This window comes from Ruditapes philippinarum, unplaced genomic scaffold (assembly GCF_026571515.1).
Source record: "Ruditapes philippinarum isolate M1 unplaced genomic scaffold, ASM2657151v2 ctg124_1_1_1_1, whole genome shotgun sequence".
Classification (NCBI taxonomy): Eukaryota; Metazoa; Mollusca; class Bivalvia; order Venerida; family Veneridae; genus Ruditapes; species Ruditapes philippinarum.
This window is the reverse complement of record NW_026866080.1, coordinates 285,312-299,407: the sequence shown is the minus strand read 5'-3', so window position 1 is coordinate 299,407 and position 14,096 is coordinate 285,312. Positions and strand designations below refer to the sequence as shown.

The 14,096-nt window shown below is 33.5% G+C and overlaps 1 protein-coding gene and 1 non-coding gene across 2 annotated transcripts in view; one reads left to right on the top strand and one right to left on the bottom strand.

Annotated features, from left to right (window-relative positions):
- LOC132731257 (ribosome quality control complex subunit NEMF-like) overlaps nucleotides 1–11,190 on the bottom strand; it is a 32,352-nt gene extending 21,162 nt beyond the window's left edge. The window contains 13 exon segments of the mRNA XM_060717415.1: nucleotides 209–319; nucleotides 1,294–1,454; nucleotides 2,137–2,262; nucleotides 3,206–3,268; nucleotides 3,722–3,865; nucleotides 4,429–4,502; nucleotides 6,014–6,103; nucleotides 7,243–7,310; nucleotides 7,644–7,789; nucleotides 8,136–8,261; nucleotides 8,714–8,816; nucleotides 9,111–9,179; nucleotides 11,042–11,190. Coding sequence (XP_060573398.1) covers nucleotides 209–319; nucleotides 1,294–1,454; nucleotides 2,137–2,262; nucleotides 3,206–3,268; nucleotides 3,722–3,865; nucleotides 4,429–4,502; nucleotides 6,014–6,103; nucleotides 7,243–7,310; nucleotides 7,644–7,789; nucleotides 8,136–8,261; nucleotides 8,714–8,816; nucleotides 9,111–9,179; nucleotides 11,042–11,097 — 1,337 coding nt within the window. The 5' untranslated portion in view covers nucleotides 11,098–11,190.
- Nucleotides 11,191–11,299: 109 nt separating this feature from the next.
- Nucleotides 11,300–11,373, top strand: Trnai-aau (transfer RNA isoleucine (anticodon AAU)). The gene has a single exon. It is a non-coding gene; the product is annotated as a tRNA-Ile (tRNA).
- The last annotated feature ends 2,723 nt before the right edge of the window (nucleotides 11,374–14,096 follow it).

Genomic DNA, 14,096 nt, shown 5'->3' with positions numbered 1-14,096 from the left:
AATGACAAAGTTATGGACCGGACACGAAAGTGTAACGGACGGACGAAAAGACGGACGGACAAAGCCTATTTCTATATCCCCTTTTTTTCTTCGAAAAGGCGGGGGACAAAAAGGAAGCTGTTGATGCACAGAGGTGATTACCCTACAGAGGGCAAGTAGTTTACAACTTTCTTCCTTTTTTTTGCTTTAACTTTCACAACATACATACTTTCTAGAGTTGGCGTAGGCACTGAGAGCAAGGTCTATATCTATCTTCATCGGTTTAATAGGCTCATCATCATCTTCATCTTCCTCAAAGTCACTGTCCACATACGGGTTCCTGAAATAAATCACACATCAAACTCACTGTCAACATATGGATTCCTGAAATAAAACACACATCAGTCACTTTCCACATAGGGATTCCTGAAATAAACACACATCAGTCACTGTCAACATATGGGTTCCTGAAATAAAACACACATCAAAGTCACAGTCCACATATGGGTTCCTGAAATAAAACACACATCAGTCACTTTCCACATATGGGTTCCTGAAATAAACACACATCAAAGTCACAGTCCACATATGGATTCCTGAAACAAACACACATCAGTCACTTTCCACATATGGATTCCTGAAATAAAACACACATCAAAGTCACTGTCCACATATGGATTCCTGAAATAAAATACACACCAAAGTCACTGTCCACATATGGATTCCTGAAATAACAAACATATCAAAGTCACTGTCCACATACGATGCATATTCTTTGAAAGCTGTTGTAATCTTAAATGATAAGATAATCTTTATCAAGTTCAGCAAATCTCCCATTTTTCATACATATTCCCCTAGACGTGAACTTTATGTCATCAGTGCAAATGAAAAATATCTTTCGATCTGGATAAAACCACCATTTTTAAGTAAAATTTCAAAAGAAGTATTAACTGGATAGCAAATAGTGTAGACAAAGATCAGATGACATTTTTCACATGTGTGGATTCAGTTGCTGCCAGGAGACTAGGAGCTAAAGCATACCACTAAATGGACTCATATGATATATCTGGTAAACTTAAGCATCATAATACATTGTTTAAAGATGATTTTACTTGTGATATGAAAATTGTACATTTCATATAAATAAATATTCATGTAAAAATCTTTAACTAAGACAAAAATTGTATAAAAAAGCTTTTCCTTCAGTTATAATAATCAAGGTTTTCCAAACAAGCTTTTTACGCTGTTTCACATTCTCTGTTTTATGTTTAAATACTAGCTTTACATAACACATCATGGTTCAAAAATTCTTACTGAAGAAGTAGTGTGATATGATTGGTTGCCAGTTTGAGATCTTTTATTGCCATGGCAACAGGGTCCCCGTCCATTTGTGCTTCTTTCACGAGATTATGAATCTCTGTCCAGTCTATCTGGTTAGCTATGGCACTTCTTACAATCAAAATAGCTCGGTCAACCTTTAAATGATTAGACAATGAAAAATATTTTTACTTATTGTACTATAAGGTCAAAATAATTTGTTATTATCTATGTAATATGCCGAAGATCAAACTTAAAAGTCGTTTAAGTACAAGTCTTTCAACTGTTACAATAAGATGCAAATACCAGGTAATGCAAAGTTAGTGGCCATACATAAGCATCAAATATCTATAGCTTCTACGAAAATATTATATTCCTGGAAATATGCTTTAAATAAAGAAAAAAGAAGTTTCTATATGACACTTGATATAAAAAGGGAATGTTATATTTTGGAATTTTCAAAAGAACCTGTGGCTTTCTGAGGTAAAAATATAGGGGGATAAATCATAGAAAATCTTAATCTAACACAGCTAAGACTGTCACATAGCCATACAATTATTTATTTTTTTATTTCATATCAATTTTGAATGTAAGGTACATAGCAGAGGCAAAAGTGACAGCTTTCATTCTTTCAGTCCATTAAATCTATCAACAAGTTGATGTACATCAGCTAGTTCAGAGACAATGTGCATAGTGGCAATTATGGGGAGATATATAGCATTTCTGGGGGAAATTAAAACTGTTTGTGGCAATGGAAAACACTCTTAAGCAGTAGAATAAATCTTAGCTCTTAAAGCAGTAGAATAAATCGCTGGGAAAAATCACTAAAAGGTCACTTACGAGATCTAGGTTAATCTCAATCAGTTGTCCTTTCTTCTTGTCAACGTCCTGTTCTTTCTGTAGACCTTCCACTCTCTTCTCATGATCCTTCTTAATATTGTCCAACTTCTTCAATGCTGTCTTCTCCTATAATAATACAATCACAATGTACCTGCTGGACCCAAAAGTGGATAGCCTATGCCAACAGTATAGAGCCAGGCCAGCCTGCACATCCGTGCAGTCTGACCACGCTCTATACTGTTGGCTGATTAACTTTTATTTTTTCATCTCAATATCTCTAAACTTGATAGATGGACAGTTCCAAAATTGGAACCTGGACAAATTCATTTACAAAATTCAGCAAGTCAAGGGTAAATATGCATATTTTTCTTTTTTCTATCTATGGTCATATCATACATTTTGTAGCTTACTTAAGCAGTCAAATTTAGGATATTTTTTGCAATCATGTATTGCATTTGTCATTTAGACATTTTTTTACTGGCACCTTCATAACATTAATATAGCTCTTAAAACTGAGTCAGGTGGAATAGGCAATTCACTATCCTCTGGCATTTAAAATGTCAAGATATGTTACTTCATACAGGAAGTTTGTGCAGTCTTATAATTTATAATTTTATTTACCAAAGTAGAAGTACACTGCATTGAATTTTCATTTTATTATGTCAGGGTTTAGAACTGTTGACTGTTAGATGTGTAATCAGCTGGAGAGCTCAGAAGATAGAGCTACATAGGTAGAGCTGTGGAACTATATTCATAGGGTCCCCGGTTCTAGTCTCGTCAGCCTGCACGTTCTTAGGGGCTAGTGTGGCCTCTACCGAGTGAGCTATCTTCTCAACCTTTGACAATTACTTATTTCAATTTATTAAAACAACTATAAAATACTACATCTTCCAAAATCCCAAATGAGCATTACAAAATAAACCGATCTTTCCAAATCTTCTCATTTGAATCATTAACAGATGTGAGAGGGGTTGGAGGGGTGAGGTGGAGAAAATCTTTAGAATATTGTCTACAGACTCGAACTGAGTTATTATAACAGGCTCTTTCATCATAAATTATGATAACCTACCTGTTGTAAAGTTTTCAGCTCCATTTTCTGACTTTCCATCTTGGAGTAGAACTCGTCTACAGCCTGTTATATAAGAGAAAATCAAAAAGACAATCGTGCAGCTCTTCAAGAGACTAATGTTTTTTTTCCTGGTTGGGTATTAAGTCACATCAACACTGTAAAGGTCATCCTTCAACTTTCAAGACATAAGTGAGAACTTCAAAAGAACTGTAACAATCATCCGGTCAGCTTTGGTTTCTTCCTCACATGATATATGGTAAAGTCCTTGTCAAGATTCAAACCCACAGTTGTGAGTGGCAAGTGGTTTTAAGTCAGAAACAATAACCTCTTGGCCAGGGAGGCACCCGGAAATGACTCAAATCCTCACAAAATAACACTACCCTAAATATAACATTGTTTTTTTCACAGGTGTATTTTGTGATGTACATGTTATCAGATATCTATATATATCAAAATATGCCGTGGCTAACATAATGAAGAAATGTCTTTTAAACTAAAAGTCAATTTTTACATTACCTTATTGAAAGACTCAAATTCTTCAACATGTCTTTTTTCATATTGCTTGAACAGCATAGGGTGAAATTCATCAAAGGTAAGTAACTCTGTGGGCTCCCCTTCCTTAGCATTGGGTCTCTTCTCTGACTTCTGAACAATAAACCCCTGTAAAAGATATTTCTATATGAAGACTACTATTTTAATGTATTAGAAATAAAGATTGAGTATTTCAAACAATCGAACTGTTTCAATTCTTTTATTAAACTAAATCAAAAGGACTACAGGACAGAAAAAGCATCTTATAACTTTCAAAAATAAACAGAAATAAAACAGATGGATATTTTTTAGCCATTTCATCCCAAATGAATCCATGTAATAATTGTCTACAAAATAGAGCACTATAACTAACAGTATTTAAAAGAAAGAGTACAGCTTTTGGTATAAACACTCGTCTGTTTAAATTGCAAGTTTAAAGTTAAAAAGGGGCAAAACCCCAAAATAATTGTTTTCAGAATTTTACCCAGGGCTTGTCTTACAACTGTACCTTGTCATGATAAGCAAGTATTTAAAATTTTGTGTACATAACTTTCAAAATGTTTGAATAATAGGCTACATTTAAGTATTTGGACTACTACAACAACAACACAGCACTCATAATATCACGACTATTTCTTCAAATCAGATGAGCTAAAACAATTGTTTCTTTTCCCTATCTTTATTTTACACACCTTTGAATTTTGTGTCTGCATTAAGGTCAACAGACCTTCTGCTTCTTCTATAGCAACCAGCAACTTCTGCATGTCTGTAATAGAATTAATATATTTTATTCAAGTAAATTTATACACAGATAATAATCTTGTACTGTATTTTAGACCTGCAATAAAACAAGAGCTGTCGGTAGGACAGCAACGCTCGACTATTCTTAGTGCTTGATAGTAAAAAAAAATGCTTGATACAGTTACCTCCTCCTGTTTACAGGTTGGGGTAATGATGGTGAACAAGTGTGCAAAGTTTCAAAGCCATATGTCAATGGACTTTGAAAATATTTGAACTATTACAAAAACTTTAACATAAATTCTAAGTCGAAAAAGGGGCATAATTCTGTCAAAATGCTTGATAGAGTTACCTCCTCCTGTCTACAGGTTGGGGTCATGATGGTGAACAAGTGTGCAAAGTTTCAAAGCCATATGTCAATGGACTTTGAAAATATTTGAACTATTACAAAAACTTTAACATAAGTGGTTACGCCGACGCAGACGCTCTGCAATAGCTCTACTTATTCTTATCGAATAGTCGAGCTAAAAAAAGACATACCATGCAGTTGATGTGTTTTATTGGCACACTGGCATCATCTAATGGCACATAGTTCTTCACCCTATTGGGCTTCATAGACATTTTGACATCGTTTACATCATTAAGGTCACAGTGACTGTTTCTGTTGGCAAAGACACAAGTTGCCCTATAATTTCAGGCACAAGTCAGAACTTTGTGGTTGCAAGTTAAAAAAAAACAGTAAACCCTGAATAAAGTATTATTTCAATTTGGTCTTGTACAGAAAAAGAGAGCATTCAGGAGAAGAAATAACCTTAACTTCAGGCAAATGCCTGAAAACTTGTACCTATGGAACTTACCTAAATTCTACTGACTTTCCATAGAATTGCTGGAAGATTTTCTCATACCAAAGAATTCAGTGAACTAAATTGAATTCCAACCCTTAATGATGATAGTAAGAGATCCAATGTTGCTCTCTGGAGGTCAGACACTGAGGATCAGTGGGAGGTTACTGATAACAGTCATGTCAGGGTTTTGAGTAATTATATCATGATAGTTTCAGATTATTATTATAATTTTCTCATTTTTTACAAATGCACATAAGATCCTAAATTATTGGTAGGCCTTGCAAAATGTAAATCTATTTCTTTAGTTCATTCTTGGACAAGTCTTTTTTTGGTTGGGTTTAACTTCACATCAACACCTTATTATATAGGCCACCAAACGGCAACTTTCCCGCTTTACAGGTGGTAAAAGCCCTCAGGTACCCCTATGTGCTTTGTTTCAGGCACAAACAGGCACCTGACAAGAACAACCAACATTCCATAAGTTATCTGGCAAGCTTTCTCACATGAAAGAATCTGAAGACCCTAGCACAGATCAAACCTACAGCATTAAGAGGCAAGTAGTTTGAAGTCAACAACCTGAACTACTCAGCCACGGATGCCCACTTAGACAAGTCTTATCAAAATTAAAATAACTACATAATTTCCACATTTTATATAAAATCTATTAAAAACCATATGAGTATTAAAGTCTCACCTTTAGTAACATCAAATCCTTTGCCAATTTTAACATTTTCTTGAAAGCCAGCCGTTATCAGACAATGCTCAATCATGGCCGGACCATAATCTACACAAAGTAAAAATACAAGTCTCTGAATGAATAAAATTTACAGAAAAGAATATATAAGTCCCAAAAAGAAAATTATATAATCTTAGATAAGTAACCCATGATAATAACAAAGAAGGTTCTATGTCTACTGTGATAACATTTACGTAAGTCTGCAGGGCTCCAGATAAGATGCGTATACGCGTAAATTACGCATGGAAATAACACGTTTACGCATTCAAAACAAAATTTAAGCGTATGAAAACGCACACAAAATTCAGGTTACGCATTGAGCAACATTTCTTTTGCGTAAACGTAACCAAAAGTAAACTCGGTGATTATTTCGTCTGAACGCTTTGCATGCGTCTACCGGTAACTTCCCGTAGTTCAGACCATCATCGGTGGTTATCGTATGTATAGTATGGTGGTGGAATTAACTTCGTAACTATGAATGCTTTGCAATGTCTAACGGTAACTTCCTGTAGTTTCGACTATCATCGGTTATTATCTTATGTATAGTATGGTGGTGGAATTAACACAATTTCATAAACATCCGGTACAATGTCGCTGTCAAATTGACTCGTATTTTAAGCCGAAAAAAAAAATCGACCGGAAAGTAATTGTGAAGGTTATAATTAATGAAATAGTTAGCGTTGCCACGTATGAGCAACAAAAACATTCCTCAGGTTCAGATAAAACATATGCTGTTTGGAAATGCAAGATTATAAGAAATGACTTTGACATATCTTTTATTACAAGTATAATATTACAATAAACATGGAAGCATATTAAATGTTTTACTCTTTTACAAACATTTTAAGGAGTAAAAATACTCCTGCCAAATTTCAGATTTCAAGTTTGTTGCTGGGTCGGGTGGGGGCTGCGTTCATTGAATGCCGCCTTTCCTTGTCGATCTTGTTTATCATATTTTTTACTTGTTCACAAAAAAATCAATGAGTAAATACTCAATGCCCTAAAAAATTATCTGGAGCCCTGAGTCTGCTCAATAAAGGGCGTATCTCAATGAAATCAGATTACATTGTCTCACACTAAAACCACTAAATACTTCACAATTTTATCTAAAATGCACTGAAACCACTTTAATCCTTTACATTTATATCTAAAACAGTCATTAAATCTAAATACATAGCCTCACTTACCTAAATGTGGGATCAATAATTTCTTCAAAGGATCACCAACTTTTCCTGCCAAGATTATCTCCCTTAGTCTAGAAAATAAAATTTAACAATACCTGTATAATACCATAAACATTTCATGCTTTGTTTTCAAAAGAGCAAATTAAGACACTTCACATTCATAACCAGAAAAGCGTGAATTTAACAAAACATTAATTCTGAACCTGCTAGAACTGAGAGCCACCAGTGTATACCTAGGCCAGTCTGGACATAAGTCTTTTTGACCAAGCTCTTTACCATTGGTAGCTTCAATTTTTGTATTTTGATATTGAAATCCCATAATTTTCAAATGTACTATTCCAAATTCAAAGCAGGGAAAAGGCTAATGAAATTCACACTAATAAATAATAATTAATTCCACCTACTTTTCTTCTGTAGGAAGTTCATGCTGTTTGGCGCCCTCTAGTGGATATGTTTCTCTCACAGCAAACCTTACATCTTGACTCTGGTCAGTACGAGGACGGAGAATGTTCAGGATGGTATATTCATAGTCTGTTAACACTATGTTACCCTGGTAAAAACATAAATGTTTATTATTTCCCCTATACTTTGATAATATTTGAAATTCTTTGCTTTTTTTTATCATTTTTACCTTATCATCTATTTCATTATGCGCATTTAGATTCGATAAGCGAGAACGTGTAACTAATGAAAGAAGCGGAAATGGTGAAAAAGAATTAAAATCAAAGTATGGTCATGACGAACTGAAAATTGAATGGTCAGCTCTAAATCCTTTCTTTCCTTATAATCAGTTACTGACTAAAAACATAATCTATTAAGGAAGCCCTCTATTTTTCTTTTTTTCAAAAATACACATCAAAGTAACCCCTTAATATGCAAAATCTGTGCCCACTTACCCTGTCATACAACTCCAGTATGACGTGATATGCAGCCTCTCCTGAGCCAAAGGTCAGGTCAACTATTCTATCTACACCAAGCTGCTCAACACTTTCTAGACGACGACCTTTCAAGTGCTTTCTCATCTGAAATATAGGTCAAGGTCAAAACAAAGGTCAAAAGGAGTTATAAATTATACAATATCCAGAAAGTAAAGTTTTAAGTGGAAATTTTAGTGGCAACTGGATACTAAGGAAGCAAAACATCATTTAAAAGTTTGTCAACAGCACGTCTTTAAACTGTTAAGAAAAGAAAAATAAGATAGTGAAAATAATAATGTTTGATAAAAAAACATTTGGCTTCTGCGCCATATTAAAAATCTGATAATTTAATACAATCATTATGATTAATGTATTCAGACGTTCAAACAACTTGATGACTGACATTGACAAAAGAAATAAATAAAACATATTTTTTATCTTCTACACAGTGTCAAAAGATTCATAGTTCGATTTCCAAATTAGAAATATTAACATAAAAGACGTATAACATAAAAGATGTATTTACCAGTACATAAAATATACAATATGGTTTATACCTTCATAGAGAAGCCAGAAGGTGCCGGATTTTTAGGCCACTCAAATTCAGTGCTGTGTAAACGTATACCAGATTCCATCAATATCATTGCCTTATCGTCCGGCCTAAAATACAATGTAAATTAAGACCCGATAGGAGTGCACATATAAAGTAAACCATAATAACGGTTAACCTTGCCAATATTTAATAATATTTATTAATCGATTTCAGGTTTGGTTTTAGACCAAAGTTATTTTGAATGAATGACAAGTCACTTGTTTTGTTATTTCTGAGTAAAGTCGGAACTAGTAATGAATAGGTACATGTAGTAAGGTTGTTTGATAATTAACTTTCATGTATTACTTAAGTTATATTGAATTCTTCATATTAAAAAACTGAAATACGGGAATTTTACATACTTTCCAAGCCGAATGAGGTAGGTTTTGTTGTCAACATCATACACGTTCATCACACGCATACTCACAAACCTGAAAATTTAAAGTAAGATAAACCAATTAATAATAATCATATCTACACTAGGGGAAAAAAATAATCTTGCAACCAAGTCTCGTTACTGTCTTTCTGACCATTTTTTTTGTCATCTGTACTATGAAATGTGTCCATTATGTAGTCCAGCAACAGATTAATATGTTACATGTGGCAACCTGCTTTTGTATTGTTTTAGAGAATTTTCATAATTTATAGACATTTAAATAATTTATCATAATAATCGATTTTTTAAATGGGAAAAGTGTAACAATTATTGAATGACAGAAAAATATCAACGATACATCAATATTGTCTCTATCTATGACAGCTTTACATCTACTAGACTAGTATAATATCGGTTGGTCCTGCGGTCAAAATATTGAGAACCTACCCACTAGTCCAATATAGCAGACGTTACTGGCTTGTTATAGTTTATGATGGTGTTTTGCCACATTTAAGTAAAAATATCTCAAAGCAATGTCATATTTATAGGACTACAGTGAGTATCCTGGTTGTACTATCTACCGGGAGTGTAAGCCTTATTAGGCCCACCATCATATAATACAAAAAAAATCTTATATAAAATAGTTATTTTCTGTAGGAGGTACCATTTTTTGATGAAAATAACAATCATCCAAAAGAAATTTTAACTATACATCAAAAAGATAGTTCTGTTAATAACCTCATATGAGTGGCAACCACTTTTGTTTTTAAGTACTTAATACCAGGAATGACTTTTAAGCAATCAATAAAAAGTTAAAAACATATGAAAATGGTCCATTACTGTTAATGATACTAAAGTTCTATTCAATATTTATCAGTTATCACACAGTAAAAGGGTAATAATTTGATAAGCATTTGCACACACATTCAAAATATCATGATGGGTCCAAAATGTTAGCAATATTACTGGTTTTTATACGTAAAACACATTTATGTGAATAGGGTTATTAAAACTTTGAGTTTTCTTCAAAAAATGCTATTTTTTGTATGAAATTAATGTGAAAAACACTTGCATATAAGTATTGTTTGTAATATCTGGACATTCCCGGTACAAAGTACCTCCCGGTATAAAGTACCTTGAGGATATACCTTATCCGCTAATCCAACTTTACTCACTGTATCTACTAACTACTATGCGTTGAGATATTGTGCTAATTTGTGTATGGGCAATATTTCCCTTATCTAGCTTTGGCACGTCAATATATTTCAAATTTTACTACTGTATTTGACTACCTATTACATACATGTGAACTTTTTTCGATGGTCAAGTGGGAGATTTTACTTTAAAAAGAGGGAGATTTTAGAATTTGCAATAAACAAAGAAGGAAGTTCTGACATTAAAAATAGGGAGATTTCTTTAATATGTGAAAATACCCCTTATTTTAAGAAATATCTTTGAAAATATGACTGCAGAAAGTGGGAGAGTTCATATGTATGCTATTAAATAGGCTAGTCAAAATATATTGATGTGCCAAAGCTTGATTCTGAGATATTTTCGTTCTGTGGCAGAATCTAGCTTTAACGAGAGGTGAGATATTGTCCAGACACGAAAACAGCACAATATCTTGTTGCGCAGTACAAATAGTTGGACTATTAAATAGGCTTTTTGAACCATCAGATCATGTCTAGATCTCTTCTAAGTTTTTTTCTCTATTTACTAAGGACAAAATATACCCTTTATGTTTAAAGAAAAAATCTATGTTAACAATGAATAACTTAAGTATTTCACAACAATAATTCGAGAACTGATGATGTCATGTTGATTTCTTTTATTAAAGGACTTTTCAAGTTTCAGTTTCAACTGAAGTAACTTTGACTAATTTACTGACGATGACAGTTGTTGTAGAAGGAATCATACCTCAATAACTCACGTATCACGGCTGTGATATCTATGGTACTAAATCTCCCCTTCATATTCGAACAAATATGTTTTAAAATAAAGAATAAAAATTATGAAAGAAGTTGTGTACAGTTTTTCACATTTTCGTCATCAGTTTGATAACATTTTGCAACGTGCATACTGATTGGTCCATTTTCAACCATTGAGTTATCTCGTTACATACAATAAAGCTTAGTATTGGGTTTTCTACAAAATATTTTTCACATGTAGATATCTGGCCGGTTAGCTCAGTCGGTTAGAGCGTCGTGCTAATAACGCGAATGTCGTGGGTTCGACCCCCACACTGGCCATTCTTTTTTTCCCGTTATAGATTTTTATATGCTATTCAATTAATTCCCCCAAGGCATGTTAAATAAAAATTTTGGGTTGTTGATGGGGGTTAGCAGAAAATATCAGATCCAGGCGTCTTATCCAGGTAACACCAGAGTATAACAAGTTGTTTTAAAATTTGTTGTACACTACACTTACATCTTCGGACCATTTAAGTCAATTTCCACATTTAATAACAATAATATGATACTAATACACAATTTTCATAAGTATAACTAATACTATGGAGGTATAATGACAGCATTACTCCTAAATGTGATAACTGACTTTAAATATTTTTTTGTTGTAATTGGGACTAGGGGCCGGGGTAGAGATAGCTCAAAGCGTCTTATCCCTGTATGTAGTTATACAGTCTAATCTTGAGTTCTCCCTTTCTACAAGTTTCAAATTAAGGCACACAAAGCATATTGGTCAGAAAAGAATAAATTTTCAAATATTTAGAAAGAGCAAAAATTAGTTTCAAAACATTTTAATAATATTTAAAAGATCATTAAAGTAGCGCTGAATGGAACTCGCTGCCTGTAGCGGCTCGGGTTATATTTCCAAAACAACCGTTTATATAGGGCCATATAATCTGTCAAAATCTTTATAACTAATAATATAAACGGCTGTTTGGAAATATAACCCGAGCCGCTAGGCAAACAGTTATTTATATACGGTCTTATAACCTGTCTGGAATATTTATAACGAATTTATAATAGGCAAACTTGCTTTTTTGAGAAAAAACGTGAGATTTCTTAGAAAATTGACTGGCGGCTCGGGTTATATTTACAAACAATCGTTTATATAGGGACATATATAACCTGTCAAAAATCTTTATATCTTATAATATAAACGTCACGATTATCCAATAAAAATGACGTTACAAACGTGCAGTATTATAATGATTTAAAGGCACGTTATGTCCCGAAATGGTTTTAAAAGCTTTTTATTTTTGATGTACTATTAAAGTTTCTAAAACGTTACTCGTTGGTAAATTATCCGAACCATCCATTTCTACTGTCGTTTTTGGACAATAAGTGCAGTTATAAAGACTTTTGTATTTGAAGTCAAAATACTACATGTACCTTAATTGTTATCATTTTACTACTTTTATGAAAAATAGCTACTTTACTCAGGTGACTCCATAACATAGTCTTAAACTAGTCTAATATTCAAACGTTATAAAGCCTACATTTGACCTTCATAAAGAAGGGAAAATGTATTCGTTCCCGAGGCACATAAAATGGTCAAGGTTTATTTTGACATGTTATAAAAATTTGCACCAGTTATCATTAGATTTGATCTCTATTTTTACGACAAATAACCGCCGGTAAGACAGATCACATTAAAAAGAGTCGAGACTTTATAAGTGACAATCTGGTTTAACCATCTTATAACACAGGTTTTCAAATAAAATGTTTGAAAATGTCTTATCATGGACAGTTTTCTACACATTGTGGAAATTGAGCGTCATTTTACAGAATACTTTGCCCGCAAATTTATATTGGCCAGCGGGCAAACATCTTCTATTAACGGGGCCATGTAATTGAATAAACTGAAATTGTATAAGTAATTTCTACTCCAGCCCGCTATGTGGCATTGTAGGGGATAAAGGAGAAATTAGTTGTCTTTTATTCAAAGTTTGGGCAACTACGGGAAATTTAGCTGGAATAGCACCGTTTGACTGTCCTCGCAGAGCGTAGAGTACCAAACCATATTGAACCCGTATTATAAAAATTAAAATAAACGCTATAACACTGTGGTTTCATAACTGGCTGACATACGGTCATAAATGTGTACTGTCAAAACGACAAAACCAAACCACAAATTAAGCAGTTTCGTAAAGTAATTATTTTGTGCAAACACAAAACCTATGTAAATATTATGCATGTACTTTAGTATGTATGGTGTCTATTTAAAAACTCTTGTCCTAGGATTTCACCTTTATAGTTATAAAACGAATTCCACGGCCCAGTAAACGCCAACCAAGTACAATTATACAATCAAACTACCTTTCAACCTTTTTGGGAGTCTTATATCGCGTTGAAGGATATCAAAACAACTATACCCATTTGAATACTATACGTTATGCTGCGGAGTTTTAGAGGGGTTATCAAACAAACGAATTTGTTACAAACCCTATAGTAGGTAGAGAAACTGATAGCGAACAGCATGGATCCTGATCAGACTGCGCGATAGCGCAGGCTGGTCTGGATCCATGCTGGTCGCAAACGCACTATGTTAAATTGGTTTTGTCGTGACGCGGCTCATATAAAAGTTTATCACACAACCGTGCCGATTTTGCGACTCCGTAAATATGGTATTGCACGGTCGTGCATATATTTTGACGTGACGTCATTAACGTTATACAAACATAGTGTAAAGACGCGCTAAATGTTAGCGTTATACTATAGGCGCGTCAATGAAATATGACTCCTATTTCATCTTAAACGGTCTTTATTTTTGGTATGTGATAAATAGAATATTAAATTCGTGTAAGTTCATTACTGAATTTATTGCACTCGTTGAATAAAATAATATTATGCTCGCCAGAGGCTCGCAAAATATAATTTTATTCAACTCGTGCAATAAATTCAGTATTGAACTTACACTCATTCAATATCCTCTATTTATCAAGTAGAATATAACTTAAGTGTTATAAGGTAAAATACCTAATTCATTTGGCAAATTATAAAGTTTT